We start from the raw sequence: 18298 nt of genomic DNA, 5'->3' as shown, positions 1-18298 counted from the left end.
TGGAGCTGTACAGGAGACTGAAAGAGGTTTGTAAACATGTGGCTGGAAGAGATTTTTCTCAGGTGCTGAGATTTATTTCACTCATGTTCACAGTGTTTTGGTTTTTGAACCAAAAGCCCAGTATGAAGTGTCATCTCAAAGAAGTAACTGACAACACAGCGGTCTCCTAAAGATGAAGTTCCATTTCCTGTAAAGCAGATGGCAGATCGTTGGTCTCAGTGTTCAGGGAGCCGATTGTAACTCCAGTGTCTGTGGGGCTGCTCCTTCCGGCTCTGACCTCTGGGAAGCAGGGCTCTGTTCCAGTCTGTCGCTGGGCGTGTGTGTTTTCTTTTCACCTACCTGTTCTAATGATTTCCCTGTCACTTACACTGACAGGAAGAGATTTGTCTTGAAATGCTGTTTGAAACCTCACTTACCTTTTTTTTTCTTTAAGTAGTGATATGGTCTGTCTTCAGCTCAGCAATGAGGCCATAGAGATATTTGTAGCAGTGAATCATCCTTGGTTAACAAACCTCAGTGTCATGTGGAACCAGGTTCAGGTGTTATAACTAGACTGTATCACAGGGAAATAAAGCCCATTCAGTGATGGGAATTTGATGGCATAGTATGGTGAGACTAGAAATGAAAAACGACATCCTTGTGAATCCGGTATATATGTGTAGACACTGATTTTTCTTCTCGGCTTAGTTCAGCTTCCTCTTCCAAACTTTTGCCTCCACTCAGCCCATCACCTTGGCTGTAAGCTACTTGAGGGCAGAGCCCATGCCTTGAATGTCTTTGCCTGCCTTATGCCTAGCGTGTGATGGGGAGGTGACTGGCACTGGGGACTGATGAACAGTGTGGTCAGGGAGATTCGCGGATGTGTTCACTTCTAGAAGAACAAGGTGGTACATCACTTGGCAAATGTAAAGACGTTTTATAAAGCACTGTAAATATAGCGATGCCTGTAACAAAAGTGATCTGATACCTATAGGCTCAGAATCCTTGATCCTGGGGCTGGAGGCTTGCTCCTAAGGGTCTGGGTGGGGAAAGAGACTGTGCTTTGATCATAGTGGGGGTAATAGCATCTGCTGAAAATAAATGGTTGTCAGCAGAGCAACAGAAAAAAAAGAAAACCAAACGTAAACTGTGTTACCAGTTTTACTTGAAGCTACTTGAATTAGGGCCCAGGGGAGGGGGGGAAGCAAATACCAAGAAGTTTAAAATCATAAAAATGATAAAAATTGGTGGATGACTGTCTGATGTGTGTCGTGTTGGAAGATGAGATGTTTCATGGCTGCCAAAGCCTGTCCTCTGTGCTTCTGAATATGGGAAACAGGTTGCTTCAGAAATTCATTGGTAAGGCAGCTGTTTAGAATTCAGGATACATTGTCCCATCTAAAATGTTATTAAGGAAGCTTAGAATTCTGCAAAACCCATTCAGCCTGGGGCAGAGCTAAGCATTGCAGTGCTCATCTTAGAAGACACCGTCAGAACACGAAGTGACCAGACAAGCATAGAATGTGCATTTTCTTGTTAGCATGTGAGTGCTCAAAGGTGACAGTTACAGAGGAGGAGGATGGGCAGGGGGTGGTCTCTTGGAGTCCTCAGAGTGTATTCAAGAGCTCTGGGGCCAAGGGCGCTGATGCTTTGTTTCATACTGTAGACAGGGCTCTCTGACCTTGTTGCAAGTACAGAACAGCTCTTGCGCACAGCTTTGGTTAGGATGGCGTTTTAAATCACACATAGACTGGACCAAAGATTTCAGTGGCATTACTAAAGGTGTGTGGCAAAGAGGTTTATATTGGAGTCCGATAACTCAAAAGTGTATAACAGATGGGGAGATGGGATTATTAGTGTCGTCTGTACTTGGAGGACACCAGGCCATGGTGCGCACTAACAGCATGCCGGCTGGGCCCGGGCGGCGGGGTGGGGGGGGGGGGCAGGCAGCGTGTAGCAAACCTGTGTAGGTGGAAGGCTGCAGTCCCTTGTGTGTGCTGTTGCTATTCTTGATCCAAGAGGAGGTTTTGATTGTTTTTTAAATGAAATAAATGTGCCTTTGTTTATGCTTCGTTATGCTGATTTTTATGCTTTTTTTGCTATCTACTTTTTCTAATTATGTTTTTAGACTTTGCAGAATTTTGAAAGTAAATGTTTCTTTGATCTTAGAGATCTGAAAATTATCTTCAAATTCTACCCAAGGGTTTCTCCCAAAGCAGTTTTTTGTAAATTATTACTCTGGACTAGCATTTTGTAAGATTGGTCTGGTCTCATCTCACTTCCCATGAATTTTTAAGCTAATGTGTAAATACTAACTTGACTGCTAACTTGGGTTTTTTGTTGTTGTTTTAGATTTTATTTATTTGAGCAAGAGAGCGGGAGAGAGAGAGAGAGGGAGGAGTGGGGGAGGGGCAGAGGAAGAGAATCTCAGGCAGACTCTGCGATGAGCGCATCTCACAACTCTGAGATCATGACCTGAGCCAAAACCAAGAGTCAGACACTTAACTGAATAAGGCACCCAGGTGCCCCTAACTTGGTTTTTTAAAATTACACCTTTAATTTTGAGATCACTGTAGAATCATATGCAGTTGTGAGAATGCAGATTTCTATGTACCCTTTACTCAGTTTACCCCAATAGTAACATGTTCCAGAACTATAATGCAGAGTTGGAATCACAATATTGACATTGATAAAGTTAAGATGCAGAACATCTCCATCACCACAAGGAGCCCTGGGTTGCCTTTTTTTTTTTTTTTAATATTTATTTGTTTATTTGAGAGAGAGCATGAGGAGGGAGGCAGAGGGAGAGGCAGGAGCAGACTCCTGCTGAGCAGGGAGCCAATACAGGGCCTGATCCCAGGACTCTGGGACCATGACCCAAGCCGAAGGCAGACACCCAACCGACTAAGCCACCCAGGTGCCCCATAGCCACACCTACCTCCCCTCCCTGTCTCCCTTCCCTGGCCCCTACCTACCCCCCTTGGAAACCACTAAGCTGTTCTCTCCATAATTTTTTTTAAGAATATTATATACAGTATATGACCTTTTGGCCTTGGCTTTGTTTATTCAACATAATTTCCTCGAGATTCATCTAGCTGTTACTGTGTGTATCAATACTTTGTTCCTTTTTATTGCTGAGTAGTATTCCATCATATGGATGTCCCAGTGTTGTTTATCCATTCACCTGTTGAAGGACATCTGGGGTTTTTTTCCAGTTTAGGGCTATTACAAATGAAGTTGCTATAAACATTTGTGTATAGGTTTTTGTGTGGATATAAATTTTGATTTTCCTTGGATAAATGCCCAGGAATGCAATTACTACGTCATATGGTAGTTAAATGCTTAGTTTTTGAAGACACTACTAAACCATTTTCTAGAGTGGCCATTCCATTTTGCATTCGCACCAGCCGTGTAAGTTCTTCAGTTTCTCTGCATCCTCATTAGCATTTGGAATTTTCACTATATTTTATTTTAGCTATTTTGTGTGTAGTGGTATCTCATTGTGGTTTTCGTTTGTATTTGCCTGATGACTAATGACATTGAATATCTTTTCATGTGTTTATTTGCCATCTGTAGATCCTCTTTGGTGAAATGTAAGTTCATGTCTTACCCATTTTCTAAATGGATTGTTTTTTTTTTCTTTTTCCTGTAAAGTTTTGAGAATTCTTTACATATTCTAGGTACTAGTCCTTTGTCAGATATTTGATTTGCAAATATTTTCCCCCAGCATGTAGCTTGTCTTTCCATCCTCTTCATAGGGTCTTTTGCAGAGTAAAAAGTTTTAAATTTTGATTAGTCAGGAAAACAAGGAAATCTTTTCCAAAGGTTTTCTCCTATGTTTTTTAAAGTTTTATTACATTGAAGTGCTGATCCATTTTGAGTTTGTTCTTGAATAAAATGTGAGGTCAGGTAAAGGTTCCTTTTTTCTTTTTCTCTATAGATGTCTAGTTGTTAGAGCACCATTTGTTGAAAAGACTGTCCTCCACTGAACTGATTTGGCACCTTTGTCAAATGTCTGTCTGGCATATTTGTGTGGGCTTATTTCTGGGGCCTCTCTTCTGTCCCGCTGATCTGTGTGTCTGTTCCTCCATGAGGAGACGCTTTAACCTCTCTGTCTCCTAGCATACAGCGCCAAACAGGAGTTCCTGTTCCTGACAGCCGTGCCAGATGCGGGGAAGTTGCCCGGAGAGAAGCACTTTCCTGAGGAACTGAAGGTGGGCCCGGCAAGGCAGAGGGCACTGTCCCCTGTGACGCGGTCAGCTGCGGGGCGTGGGGGCGGGGCAGGGAGCAGAGCTGCTGCTTCCCAATTGAGCTGTGGCGGCCCCTCCCCACCCCCTCTGGCCCCAGTGGGTACCCCCATCCCATGGAGCTAGCCTCCCTTCTGTCTGTGCTCATATCAGCTGGTGTCCTCTGACCATCCCATTCTGCTGCTGTGAGTTGTGGCTTGTGTCACTTCGGCACATTTCCACTCATATTTTTAGCTTCTCTTTGGAGGTGACATGGTCACATCGATTTTTATGTTCCTCACAGCGCTTTGTACATCATGGATCCTCTGTAAATGTTGATTGTGTTGGATTCCTGACCTGCGGAGAAGGAGCCTTGCCAGGGGAATGAAGGATGTTGGGCTAGGTCAGGAGAAAACTAAGGGGGTGGGGAAAGGTCTGTGACCCAGAATCATGGACTTTTAAAGTTAGAAGGGTTCTTGGACAGAAGAGCAGCTAATCTCACCTCTGGATGGCATGGATGAGAGAACAGAGTTTAGGGAAAAGGCTAATCATCCCAAATCGTGTGGGAGTTAGTGGCAGGGCCCAAGGCTGCCGACTTTTACCTGGTGCTCACCTTCCTTGATATTCTGACTTTTTCTCCTCAGGTTCCTTTTACACAAAAATTCCTAATCGCTCCCCAGCCGTGATGGGGGCACACTCTTGAGATTCCCCCTCTCACTTGCTCACCCCCATTCTGGGTCTGGAAAGTTTGGGTTGCAGGTATGCCTACAGGAATGAAATGGATAGACCAAGCTGTAAGACATTTATCAGCCCAGCATTAAGCCATAGAGAAAGAGACAGTTCCTGTCCTTGATTTGCAGGGTAAGGACAACAGATTAGAATCCAACAAAGTCTAGAAAGTGTGCACCTGGTCAGAGTGAAGTGCTCTTGGAGTTTACAGGTTGCAAGACACTGATTGATGGGTCAAGTCTGCAGAACTCCCTGAAGCAGGCCTGGAATGTTGCTTTTAGGTTGAGGCTTTCCGGGGCAAGGAAAGAGAGTGGATGGACCCCAGAGACAGGAAACCAGAAAAACCTGTAGGAAGTAGGAGGGTGGCCTTACTAGAAGGAGGTAAGGAAATAAATGTTACTGGGATCAGGAATACCATGGAGGTGGGGGGAGAGTTTTGTAAGAGGAATGCACTGCTCTGAGACCAGGGTGCTGCTAGAATGCCAAGACTCGGGAGGAACAAAAGTGACCATCCCAGGGGGCACTCTTGAGGGACGGAGGAGCACTCTTCCCGCCAACACCATGGGCCTGCGGGAGTAATCATGGTTGGAAATACTGCACCAGAACATGCCTTGCGGTCTACAGAAGACTTTGCTGGGTTTTAATCTTACTGGTCCTCAAAAACAGCCCTCTGAGCTGTAAGTATTTTTACTCTCATTTTGCATTTGGAAAGTGTGAGGCTCAAGGAACAGAGCCAGTATGTCAGGGACAGCAAGTAGTGGGCTGGGACTTTCAATTACATGTCCTCTGTCCCCTGTTCTTGCTACCCTGCCTCCGTGATGCTCATGAAACTCAGATGCAAGATAAAGGGAGTGGGAAACAGTGGTCAGACATGATTCTCTGAAACCAGGAGTCATTAGATGTTTAAACTCAGCATCTGTCTTCCCAAAAGAAAGGTGACTTATAAATGTGATCAGGTTGTGTAGCTTACCTTTTAAAGTTTATTTTGTGCAGCTCTTGAATCAATATGTTTGTATACCTGAAACTAATATGTTTTGCTTATACTTCAATTTTTAAAAACTGCAAAAGAAAGTTTATTTTGTACATAATATAGCTGAATATTTGAATGGAAAATAATGGAAAACAGTATCAGTCATTAAAATTGGTTTAGTATATTTGCAAAGGAAGAAAACAAAGCCATGCCAGTCCATATGCACAATTAGATGAGAAATGGTTTTTCTTTATATACAGCGCTTAAGCTTGAAGAAAAAGAGGTTTGAGAATGAGGGAGATTTTTCTGCAGTCTCTCAAGAGAACTTGTTTGGAAGTAGATACTGCCCTGTGATTCACACCTCTTGAGTATCATCCGCAATCCAGGTTAGATCTGAGGTTTGAAGCAATTGGAGTAGAGTGAGGAGAGGAGAGAGAGAGACCATGTCGATAAGTGAGCAAGAGTTGGGGTCAGGGAAGGAATGAGGTTAAATTAGACTCGATTTATGAAAGCAGAAAAGCTTAAGGGCCAGTGTGGCAGGCTTGTGCTCATGCTTCCTGGGGAGGAATGATCAGAGCTGAGTAAGTCTGCAGGTGCCCACTCTCACTTCCAGAATATGTTGACCTCAGGAAGTAGCCCTTAGGAATTCCCGAGACACTTCCCTTCACCAGGGAAACCCAGGAAATTCAGTCAAACACGTGAGAAGTTGTGTCAGGGAGTTTGGTTATGGCAGATCCATGAGGGAAGAGCAGGGAGCTGAGTGGTGGTGTGGAAACCTCTGTCGTCCCAATATTTCCAGTGTTTGTGTTCTCGTGTGTTCTGGAAGGCCATATCCTTTTCCCCATCTTGTAACTGACCCATTCCCTGTGGGAGGACTGGTTTTACAATTGCCCCATAAATGGATTACCTGGAAACTCTGGTGCATTTTAACAGATAAAAGGGCATTTTGGTCCATTCTGTAAAGTTAAGTTAGGGGACTGTCTGGTTTGAACTCTTGGGAAGAAGTTCTGTGTAACTTAAAGGGAATGAATAGACAATAAACAGCAGCAGAAACATTTCAAAATGCTGAGGAAAAGGGCCACAACTAGAGTTGGCCAAAGGAGTAGGGTTGGAGGAACAGACTCTTTATTCAGAGCTGCCTTTTGGGTTGCTTCTTGGAAAGCCGGGAGATCTCTGTGGGCAGACCTTCCACCGTGATGTGAGTAGGGAGGGGTTAGTAAGTCACTGAGGACTCCTGCTGCCTGCTCTGTCTCCCTCACCTCCTACCCCCCCCCACCTCTGCGTGTACACAGACATACACACACGTACATGGACAGTGCCACACACATTCTTCCTCAGCTGAGGCTTTCTCGGTGTCTCCACAGAACACTTGCAACTGTATCCAAGCACAGAGTAAAGACTTGGTAAATATTTGTCAAACAGTTCATTCTGCCAAGTGACAGTAGAATTTTGAATAGAGTGTTAACAAAAGCTCTTTTCATTGTTTTAGGTTATAAAGCAGTCCCAAAGACTATGTGTCATGATTTGGAACTTGAGCTTTTTCATCTTTTTTTGTTTTTTTAAGTCGACTTTCTCGTAAGAAGGAAAGTCAAATGAACCCATTTTGTGTCTACTTTCCTTGCCAACCATACTGACTCATTTCTGATTTATTGGGCAGTGGAAAGGCCCTGAGGCCGCTTCAGGAAGTGGCTGGAAATAGTGGCTGTCACTCTGTAGAAAAGGGGGGGAAGGAAAGATGAGAAGGGGCCCATGGCTGGTAAGAAAGGGACAGGTGCGCCCTGGAAGGAAATTCAGAGGGTTTTGGCAGAGTTGTGAAGGAAGAGAGACAAAAATGTGCTGTGTTTGCAGAGCCACCTTTGCATATAGAAAGTACCCAGATTTGGTAGAAATCATCCACAGAGGACTTGGTACAGTTTTCTAGAACTTTCTGGAAGTCTTTCTAGGTGCTCCCCCCCCAACCAGCCGATATTTTTAAATCAAGTTTTTTATGAAGAAGGAAGATATACTCGTGTATTTTAAAGAAATATCCAGCATTAAAAGGAAAAAAACAACTACAGCCCATCGCAATCCATAACTCTCTTCAACCACTGTCAGAACTTTTGTATGTTTCCTTTTTTTTTAAAGACATTCACTGAGGTATAACAAATAGATGGTATAAGACTCCCATTTCCTGAGTAAGCGCATAATTATGCCTCTTAAACTATTTGTAAGCAGAGGGGACGGGTTCTACCTCATAGTGGTGTCTGTCGAACGTAAGTGTAGCCACTGTGAGCAAATGCTGGGGCACATCGGTGCTGGTTTCTGTTCTAGGGAGTCCTCCCACCAGGTGGCAAAATCCATGTGAGCCGCGGGGCGCTCTGACCCAGAAACCCCTGCCCACCTCCTAACCTCAAATGACTTCCACCCACTGTGGCACATGAGCTCCACCCCTGCCTGTGTCCTGAAGAAAAAGGACATTTTCTGAGCCGAGGATGCAGGTAGAAAGGGCTCCCTGCCTTCCAGGCAAATCAGCAGAAAAACCCACACTAACTTACCCTGGCAAAATTTGTAGTGTGCTGGAACATGACTGAGAAAAATGACCAGCACCCAGGTATTAAAAATGAGTTGCCTACAAAGAATGGCAGTTGGGGCGGGGGTGGGAGGGCTGTGGACTTTTCCGCAGTGTCCCGTGCCAGCTGGAGCCATCGTAGGGAGAGCGACGACTCGTACTCGCACTCGAGTCGTAGTCCGTAGGTGAAGGCTACAGGAACCGTCGTAGCTACACACACATTGGAAATTACACTGTTTTTGAGGGGGAAAACGACTGAGAGACCAGTTCCAGATAACTCGGAGGTGATCGAAACAAACACTTCAGAACTGCGACGTCACAGGGTAAAAGCAGCCGCAGCGGTGTCCTTGTGCAGCCTGCACCCCAACCTCAGAAACCAGCTGGAGGCCGTGCCCTCCGTGGTCCTCGTCTGCTCGCTTCCAGGGAGCCCACTCTCCTGGCAGGCAGGGGTTTCTGGATCAGAGCCTTTGCCCAGCGCTCACATGGACTTTCCCGCCTGGTGGGAGGACTCAGGCAGAAACCAGCGCCGACGTGCTCCAGCGCTTTCCCACAGTGGCCACGCTTCCAGCATGACGGACACCACTACCACGCAGCGCCCGTTCCCCTCTCCTTAAACCGCATGACAGAGAAGTGTGACCACGTGCTTGTCACTGAGGAGATGGAGTAATGGCTTTGACATTTTTAAAACCCATACTGAATGACCTAAGGTATGTTTTTCTTGTTAATAAACCATTCTACCCGTATACCAGAGTATCTTTGGAACAGCACGTGTTTAGATGACTGTTCCTCAGGTATCGTCCACATATGTACACTCAGAATTATGTAGAGGGTAATGCTAGGGAGAAGGAAGGGGGCCGAAACTGGCCTTCACTAAAATCCCAGAACACAAAGCATTCTGCTGTGTCCAGGATGCTCTGGGCCCTAATGCCCGCTGTCAGCAAAGTGGCAGTCACCTTGGTCTGAGCGGCTGAGGATGAAGAAACATCCTCATGTCTCTGGCTGAGCTTTGGTCCAGCCCATCCATGTAGCATGAATCCCAGGCCCCTGAAGGTGCATGGTGCCCTCAGAGTCCTGCCCTTCCTGTGAGGCAGCTCTGGTTCTCGCCCTCTGCGTGTCAGCACGCAGCACCGGGTCAGGGGGCAGGGCCTCCCCGGGTGGCTCCTTTGGGGCTCACTCCTGTTTTTTCTTGACAAAGCCCTTGTGCCCCTTCTGCCTCCTTGTTACTTGCAGCCTACTGGGAAGGTGCTTTCAGATAGCCGGCTTATTCAACCCCTGGTCTATATGGAGCGCCTGGAACTCATCAGAAACGTCTGCAGGGATGAAGCCCTGAAGAATCTCTCGCACACTGCGGTCTCCAAGTTTGTCCTGGACCGGATATTTGTCTGTGACAAGCACAAGATTCTTTTCTGCCAGACTCCTAAAGTGGGCAACACCCAGTGGAAGAAAGTGCTGATCGTGTTAAATGGTGCGTGCAGCGCCTGGTGGATGTCTGTGGTCGGTGGACAGCAGGGTTTGCCTTGGGGGTTGGGGGGACGGGTGTGGCCTGGGCAGGGGAGGTGGAGAGGGGCAGCAGAGAGGAGCCAGAGGCAGGGACAGTTGTGCTGGAAGGGCTGGTAACCTTGTAGACTGTTCTCTGTTGTGTTTCCCCTGTTGGTGGTAGACTTTAAAGTCTGGTGGCTTAAAAGTGTTAGATGCTGAGGCTTCCAGAGGGCCCTCCCTGTGGTCAGAATCTCCTCTCCTCACTTTCCAGAGCAGAACCCCTGTCTCAGGCAGCCTGCCCCCCCCCTCGCCCCCCCCACCCCCGGGCTGATCCCTTTCCTTTTCTTCAGATGCATTGCCTTGTGTCTCCCTGGTTGTTAGCTCTGTCCTGGTAAGTTGAGGTTCCACACTCACTAGCCTCCTGGCTGCTCCTTTATAGGGGAAGCACCTGCACCCATGCCAGGGAGGGGAACCCTGCCAGATGGGCCTGGGGGCCCCTTCACCCACAGATGAAGTATTCTGTGCCACTTGGCTAGAAAGAAGGCATCCCTGTTTTACACTGAGCTTCCATATTCAGAGGATTGAATTGACTTGGTTCAGGAAATCGGATGTTTATTTGGGAACAAATTAGATCATTGAAAAGTGACCTCATACTCTACAGGTTTTGATTACTCACTGCTCTTTTCAGATCCCATGTTTGTTTGTTTAAACTCCAATTACCCTGAATTGGTCCAAGATAATTATGGGCTCTGTCTGTTAACTTCAGCTTCAAAAGGAACATAATTCCAGTCAACAGCAGTGTGACTCCAGGACCAGGAATCAGCCCTCAGAGCTCTGGGAGGTGGCCCTGCGGTCTCTGTCCTCCAGCCCACCACTCCTACTGCTGTTCTCAGAGTTGGTGGTCAGTGGGCCTTTTCACGGTTGCTTCATTTGGCCTTTTCGTGGTTGTTTGGAGGAAAAAAAAAGGAGACACTTGCCTCATCTTACGGTGTATAATTAATGTGCTTCTTGAGTAATCTGACAGTATGTTGGATTTTTGACATCAAAGAATGAGGTCACAAATCAAATCTAAAACAAATACACAAAAGTCTTATGAATCTGTACATAGCAAAAGTCTGTACAGTACAAAGCATCAGACTTTAAAGAAGTAAACACCAATTTACAAGCGCAGGATAAAAATGGGGGCAGGTTTGCCAGCCTATAGACTAGAGGATGGTCCTTGTGGCTGTCTTCAGTCATCCCTAGAAACACCTGCACGGGGACAGGTGCTTGAGTAGGTCCAGGTACACATCTTCAGAGCTGGTTCTTTCAATATCCCCTCGAGAGCAGATGTTCATCTTGCTTATTTCCTGGCCATCCGCAGCACTTAGCACAAGAGTTCTGGACTGGTGCTTACATTTGGGAAAGGGATAAATCAAACAGTCAAGCCAGTGGCCACTGAGTAGATGGCCCAGCAGAGATCCTTCCCTGCCGGACTCTAACGTGACAGGATTAACACCATGATGGATGGGAAGGTTTACGGAGTCTTGGCTAGAACCTCCATGGGTAATGATGCTTTGTGTCTATTTGTCTTGAGAAGAGAATGAAAAACCTGCCCAGTCCACCAGCCTGAATGGGGTGCACCCAAGGTTCTATTCAGCAGCCCCGACTTGGGTGCTGTGGCATTGATCCTGCCCTGCCTTCCTAGACACCTTGGTCCTCCTGTCCCCTGCCTCAGCTATATCACACTGTTCCCACAGCATTTGCCAGGGTTTCCCGGCACCAGTCGGCTTTGCCACTTGCCAGTCTGCGATGTGGTGAGGTTGCCTAGGAACCACCTTAGGCTTAGGGATGTGGAGCTGGGAGAGCCAAGCCCACTGGGGGTGATGGGCCCCCAGTGGGGCATCAGCCAGCAGTACGTTTCACGGTCCTGCTCCTCTAGCATTTTCCCCCAGGTTCAGAGTAGGATGAGTATTGCTCGTTTTAGGAATCCTTTCTGCATGCAGGGATCTTTTTTGAAATGTCAGATTTCACCAATTTAAGTGTGTTGCCAGGGTAGGTATTGGCAGTGTTTCTCCCCCTTGTTCCCCGCTCGTCAGTTTCCTCTAGTTGGCTTATGGATTACCAGAAGCTTTTCTTCACTCTCTCATCCTGCTGGCAGAAGCAGTTGGAATTCAAAGACCTAAACTGGGATTTAAGGGATGGGCTTGTGGGGAACTTAGGGCCCAAGTTAAGAGACCAGGCATCTTCCTTTAAGGGTAGCATTGAGGCAGCCAACCTGTCCTCCCTTGTTTCCTTCCCAGGGGCTTTTCCTTCCATTGAAGAGATCCCTGAAAATGTGGTTCATGACCATGAGAAGAATGGCCTCCCTCGTCTCTCTTCCTTCAGCGATGCAGAAATACAGAAGCGGTAGGAGTAGGTTCCTAAGGGGAGGGGAATTTTGGTAAAACCCAGGGCTCAGTTCTGTCCTTACCATCCGTCTCAAATTGCTGCAAAGACTACCGGGGGCTTTGGGTTTACATTGGCAAGACGCAGCCAAGCATACGCCCAGTGTTCAGTGCATTTAAATTCACAAACCTTTATGAGAATTTCAGAACGTCTTCACCCTTACCTTCATTCAGTCCATTAAAACAAAGGTTACATAATTTTCTTAATAGAAATGAGTAGTCATTTTTGTTCTGCTTTGGTTCTGTTAAGTTTTATGGATTCCTTACTGAATATGACCTTTAGGTCATAGGAAAGGGATGTGGATTACAGGGAAACCCCACTTAGTTTTTTATTTTCTTCCAGAGGCCTTACACCTTCTTTCATGGTAGCTGCCTGGGGGGAGAGGTGGTGGGGACTGGACCTAACATAGGCAGAGTCAGACCTCACTGATCACAGCAAGGGTGGCCACTGGGCATGTTAAGAATGACTTAGCTAGTAAATTGAAAATTCCTTTCTATTAGCTGTGAAGTGACCCTGCAGAACAAGGCTCAGAAGGAATCCGAAGGCATGAGCGTCAAGTAGATGTCAGCGCACCAGATGAACTTTGACCTCCCTTGCTTTTCAGCCATTTGATTCTCTCATTACTTCTGGTGCTGGTTAACTAGTCTTCCCAGTTTGTGCGAAACCTGTAGAACGCAGGTGTTAGGTGCGGGATCAGAGAGCCTCCCAGGCAAGTGCGGTCCTGCTGCCCACCTGAGCACTGATCTCATGGGGGCTTTTGTGAGAGAAGACAAGTTCAGGTGTGCAGGGCCCTGAGCTGGTTTCTGGCGTGGAGTAGGCCCCGGAATTACGGTGGCCCATGTAACCATTGTTCTGTCAGCACCGTTACTGGCTGGTCACGTGGCTGTCACCGCGCCACCCCTGCCACTGCTGGCAGCTCCCCCAGGCCACCGTCCCACCAGCTGGAGCTGCAACCTCGCCCCCCTTTTCTCTTACCTGCCCCCTGCTCTGGCTTGGCCCTCCCCTGGCAACTGCGAACTGAATGTATACAGAGGTCCCCTAAAATAAATTCCTCTGGCCTCCACTTCTACCTCGCTCAGAGTTCCTGCCCGAGAACAAGACTTTCAGATGCCCTTGAAGTTTTGAAATGTTTGAGTATCTGTTGAGCTAAGTAAGTGTCTTCACGGTGGCCCTCTGGGATGATGAGTCCTGTGGCCGGGGACATTTACGGTTTCTGAGGCTCTCTTTCCTCCCTGTGAGATGGGCTGGTAACAGACTCTGCTTCCAGAGGCGGCTGTATGGATTCAGAAGTGCGTGGAACTCGCTCCTCCCAGGAGGGCGCGTTCCAGCCGCCGTGGCCGCTGCTGCTCCAGCAGGCACTCCACCCTTGTACCACCTCACCCAGGTTGCCACCAGTGGGTATCGGCCTAACTGCTTGTTTCTCCTCATTTTTCTCCCTAGCTTGAAAACATACTTCAAGTTTTTTATCGTAAGAGATCCTTTCGAAAGACTGATTTCTGCATTTAAGGATAAGTTTGTTCACAATCCCCGCTTTGAGCCATGGTACAGGCATGAGATTGCCCCGGGCATCATTAGGAAATACAGGCGGAACCGCACGGAGACCAGGGGCATCCAGTTCGAAGATTTTGTACGGTACCTGGGCGATCCAAACCACAGATGGCTGGACCTTCAGTTTGGGGACCACATTATTCACTGGGTGACGTACGTTGAATTGTGCGCACCCTGCGAGATAAAGTACAGTGTGATCGGTCACCATGAGACCCTGGAGGACGATGCCCCCTACATCTTAAAGGAAGCCGGCATAGACCACCTGGTGTCCTACCCCACCATTCCTCCGGGCATTACCATGTACAATAAAACCAAGGTGGAGCGCTACTTTCTAGGCATCAGCAAACGAGACATCCGGCGCCTGTATGCACGTTTTGAAGGGGACTTTAAGCTCTTTGGGTATCAGAAGCCAGATTTTTTGCTAAACTAATGTGTAGAACTGTGAATTCAAATATCTGTTAGACCAGAGGCTAACCAGGTGGGAGATGTGAGCACAGAAATGACCTGTCCTCCATTCCACTCTTTCTGGAGATTCTGCAGCCTCCCATGGACCTGGACATGCCTTGGCCTATGAAGCTGGACCCTGACCATTACAACTTAGTTTGGACATAAGGTGCACTGAGGGCCCTGGCAGATCCCTCCTTGGTCCCCTTTCTATCAATGCCTTTAGGCCTTTACTCTCTTCAGAAGGGGAAAGGGGCTAAACATTTGTAGTCTGATAGTCCACGAAGAAAAATTACATGGTGGAGGAGTCATTTCCCTCAGTTGTCAAAGAGATAGATCCACTGGCGGCTCCCTTGGCGGGGGGCGGGGGGGGTTCTCGCCTGTCACTGAGGATTGCAAGAATGGCACCCAGCACTTTGAGGAGAGATGGAGAAGCTAATGGTCTGCAAAAATCGCACAGGGCTAACATAGGATCTGAGTAATAAAATCATACCTCTGGCTTTCATCTTGACGCTGCTATGATCAGAGGCAAACCATTCTTTCCAGGATGATTTTGTTCTTGTGAAACTCAGAGGTGACCCAAGGGTACTTTTCGGCAGTCCATCGTTCCAGGATCTCTGCCTAGGTGCCTCTAGTCCATATTTCTGAACCGCCTGCCAAACAGTTGTCTCCCTCAGTCCAAGAGGTGCAACTTTGGAAAGAGAGGAGCGTACATTTCTTTCCACCTGAGAGAGGGAACATCTTGGGGGGTCTTAAAGGGACATGTAGCATGGGGAAAGGGAGAGCTGGTTGGGTTCTGGCGCGCCAGCTGCTGTGGGTTTGAGCACGTCCACTCATGATTGTTCGCCTCTTTGTCCCATCGGGATGGACAACGCCCATCTTGGGGCCCATCTCTGGGGCCCACCGCCACAGCCAGAGGCAAGCTCGGGCCTCACAGGCCGGCCCAGCAGGATCAGTGCGGTGTACTCATGGCAGTTGCCTTTCGTCTCCGCAAAATGCTCACCGCTGGATCCATTTCTGGTAATGCCATCATCCTGGTCTCTAAGTTGGATAATCATGTTCACCAGCAATAAAATCCTGGGCAGAGGCATCTTCCAGGCACAGAGGAACAGGCCACAGCTACTATTTCAGTTGTCGCCTGACAGTGAGGGCTTTGAGATATAGGCCAGGTTTCCCAGTGAGGAGTCCGAAGTGCCCGACTGCGCGGTGCCCACGAGCCCAGCTTTTCTTCTAAGCAGCCTCAACCGCCCCGTTCTCCAAATGGCTCCCTGAGTTTGTAAATGTGAAAGTAAAAGAAAATAAAAAATATGTGCCAAACCTGCCATGTGCTGCAGTTCCAGGGAAGGTGCTCTGTGGCCACACATGGCCCCCCGAGGCCCGGCGACAGGGAGGGGCGGCCCGGGCCTGCTTAGCTGGCTGCTGGTGCCAGGACTGCAGAGGCGAAGCAAGGCTCAAGTGTGATGGTTGGCAGCGATGATGAAGGGCGGCCAGTGTGGTAGCCTTTCATCCTCAGCTGACACACAAAGGATGTAACGAGTTATTTTTCTATAAAGTTTTAGCAAAGTCTTGTTAAAATCATTTCCTACCTAGCTGATTACCTCTTCTCTATTTGAAACGTAATAGTCTGAATAATGTATGTGAATTTAAGGCCTTAAAGTTAGTCCTAATTTAAAAAGATAGCACTTTCAGAAACAAAAGATTGGACACTGGGGTGCCAGCCCCCACCCTCCCTGCCCGCTGCTTCTGGCATTTAGATTTAGGTCATTTTTCTCTAGCATTTGGTTCATTTTCCTAACATTTTGCCAAATGAGTGGCGACTGCCACCACAACATCTGGGCATTCCGCAGTGTGTCCAAAACCTGCGTTCCCACAGCCATCCCTACCCACCAGGGCTCCTGACCCTGCATGGCGGCCCCCTGGAATCATGCGGCCCCTTACCTCCCACCGAGGTCATCTGACTTCCTTCCACCTCCAGAACCCACTGCCTCCCTTCTGGGCGTGAGCAGGTGTCCATGCCTCTGTCTCCTGAAGAAGTTTTTTTTACCACACTCTGGTCCTCAAGGGGAGCTTTACAGAAGCAACCTGGAGCAAACCTGGCTGCGTCCTTCCTGGTGTCCTTACTGGCAGCACCCAGCACCCAGGACCTCCCTCTCCATCCAGTCCCAATCAGCGGGGGCCTTCTCCACTGCCCCCCACACCCCTACTCCGCCACTGCTGGGGCTGGGGCGGGACCAGGCCAGAGAGGTGCCACCCTCCGCCCAGGAGCACAGCCTTTGCCTCCAGGTAAGGAAGAGATGGGCCACCAGAGGGCAGCCCCTGGGAAATGTCTAGGTGAGAACTCATAAGTAACATTAAGCCTGGATTTAAGGAACAAGAAGCCACTCTGCCTCCCAGGAGTGGCCTTAAGATAGGGAGGGCAATCCCTAAATTTAAAAGTTTAATGATCGGAGGTTGACTTAATAGGCTTGTATCTTAAATTGCTTTCTCTTACTGGATTTCTGTCCTCACACATTTTAGTTTTATTGGTCTTAGCCCTGAAAACCATTACAGTGAAGTGTTTAGAGCCAAGATGAACTTTGATTTTCATAGTGGCTAACCATACACAGAGATGCGGCAGATCACCACATGCAGGTACTCAGCCTCCAACTCAGGGGTCCGTGGTGGGGAAGAGCCTCTGGCGAGGGAGGGGTCCCAGAGGTTCTCAGGGATATTGATTTCCCAGCCCCCACACTCAACCCTTCACCCTACCCCCTCCCCTTGCCCTGCTTCCCTCCTCTAAACCCCAGCATGGCCTGTTCTGGAATCTGCAGAAGTAGGAAACAGCAGAAACCTGGATTAGGAGAGGGGCATAATCAAAACGGCGGCTGTGTGAGAGGAAACAAGCCTCGCCACCCATTGGATGAAATTCAAGTTGTTCAAGGTACACTTTCCGAGCCTTGCCACCAGATTTGTGGGGTTCCAGACCTGAACCTGGAACAGCAAGCTCACAAGAGAGGAGAGGCATGGGAAGTGCTGGAACAGGGCTGCACAGGCCCCCTGGTAAGTGGGGAAGGTTTCTGTTGGAAGTGGCAGGTACATGGGGAGGATCAGGGAATGTGTAGGGAGCAGGAATTCTAGTTTGGCTTCCTTGCCGCCAAGCCAGTCTCCCTGACAATAGTAGTTATCCTAAAGCCATCTTAAACAAGGCTTGGATGAGAATATCACATCCATAATCTTTTCCGCAGGCTGAGTCCTTGTTTACTTGACAAATCTTAATGGGACTTTGCTTCAGGTCTTTTACAATCTTATTTCCTATTGTCTGGAATCTTTAAACACTCAATTTTTGTAACAAAGCAGTCTTTTCTCTTTGTCATCCTTATATCAGGTGACAGTTTCACTCAATATTGTACCACAGCATGACCTGAGTCTCAATCCTTCTAGGCTACAGTATCTTTTTTGTGTGTCTGCGCCACTCAACACCTAACTAGTAGGTCGTGTATGTAAGTAACTAGCCCCAATATCAAGGTATCGATTTCTTTATTAGCTAGGATAACACTAGCTGTTGTAACAAGTAAACACCAAGAATTCAGTGGTTTAAGACAATAAAATGATTTTCTTGCGCACATGACAACCCGATAGTCTATTCTTTGTAGGCAGGGATTTTTCCATCATATGGTTCCATCATTTCCAGGGTCTTATCCTCTGCTTCTAGGAGAAGGGTAAAGAGCATGGAGGCGCACTGGGGACATTATTATGGACCAGTTGGGCACATGTCTCCTACTTAATTCTTCAGAGCAATTTCAAGGGAGCTAGGAAATGTTATTCTTGGCTTAATAGATATTTCCTGGTGACAACACCACAAATTTGTGGGGGATGTTGACAAATTGGTAATAACCCCTATGTAACTACAGTGCTTTACTGTTTATAAAGCATTTCAATGTAAATAATGAAATTGGCCTAAAATATTAT

General features: G+C 47.6%; 1 protein-coding gene across 7 annotated transcripts in view; it reads left to right on the top strand.

Annotated features, from left to right (window-relative positions):
- CHST10 (carbohydrate sulfotransferase 10) overlaps nt 1–17948 on the top strand; it is a 32369-nt gene extending 14421 nt beyond the window's left edge. For 5 of the 7 annotated variants that reach the window (XM_025869017.2, XM_073897858.1, XM_073897857.1 and 2 more), the window contains 4 exons: nt 4102–4193; nt 9683–9917; nt 12214–12319; nt 13799–17948. In XM_025869017.2, the coding sequence (XP_025724802.1) occupies nt 4102–4193; nt 9683–9917; nt 12214–12319; nt 13799–14336 (971 nt within the window). In that variant the 3' untranslated portion in view covers nt 14337–17948. The remainder of the gene's footprint in view (nt 1–4101; nt 4194–9682; nt 9918–12213; nt 12320–13798) is intronic. The other 2 variants (XR_012379873.1, XR_012379874.1) reach the window with 2 other exon arrangements.
- Nucleotides 17949–18298: the final 350 nt, after the last annotated feature.

The sequence above is a fragment of the Callorhinus ursinus genome, unplaced genomic scaffold (assembly GCF_003265705.2).
Source record: "Callorhinus ursinus isolate GAN/ISIS: 27379988/994484 unplaced genomic scaffold, GSC_fseal_2.0 scaffold10, whole genome shotgun sequence".
Classification (NCBI taxonomy): Eukaryota; Metazoa; Chordata; class Mammalia; order Carnivora; family Otariidae; genus Callorhinus; species Callorhinus ursinus.
The sequence above is the reverse complement of the archived record's forward strand: the minus strand, read 5'-3'. Positions and strand labels throughout refer to the sequence as shown.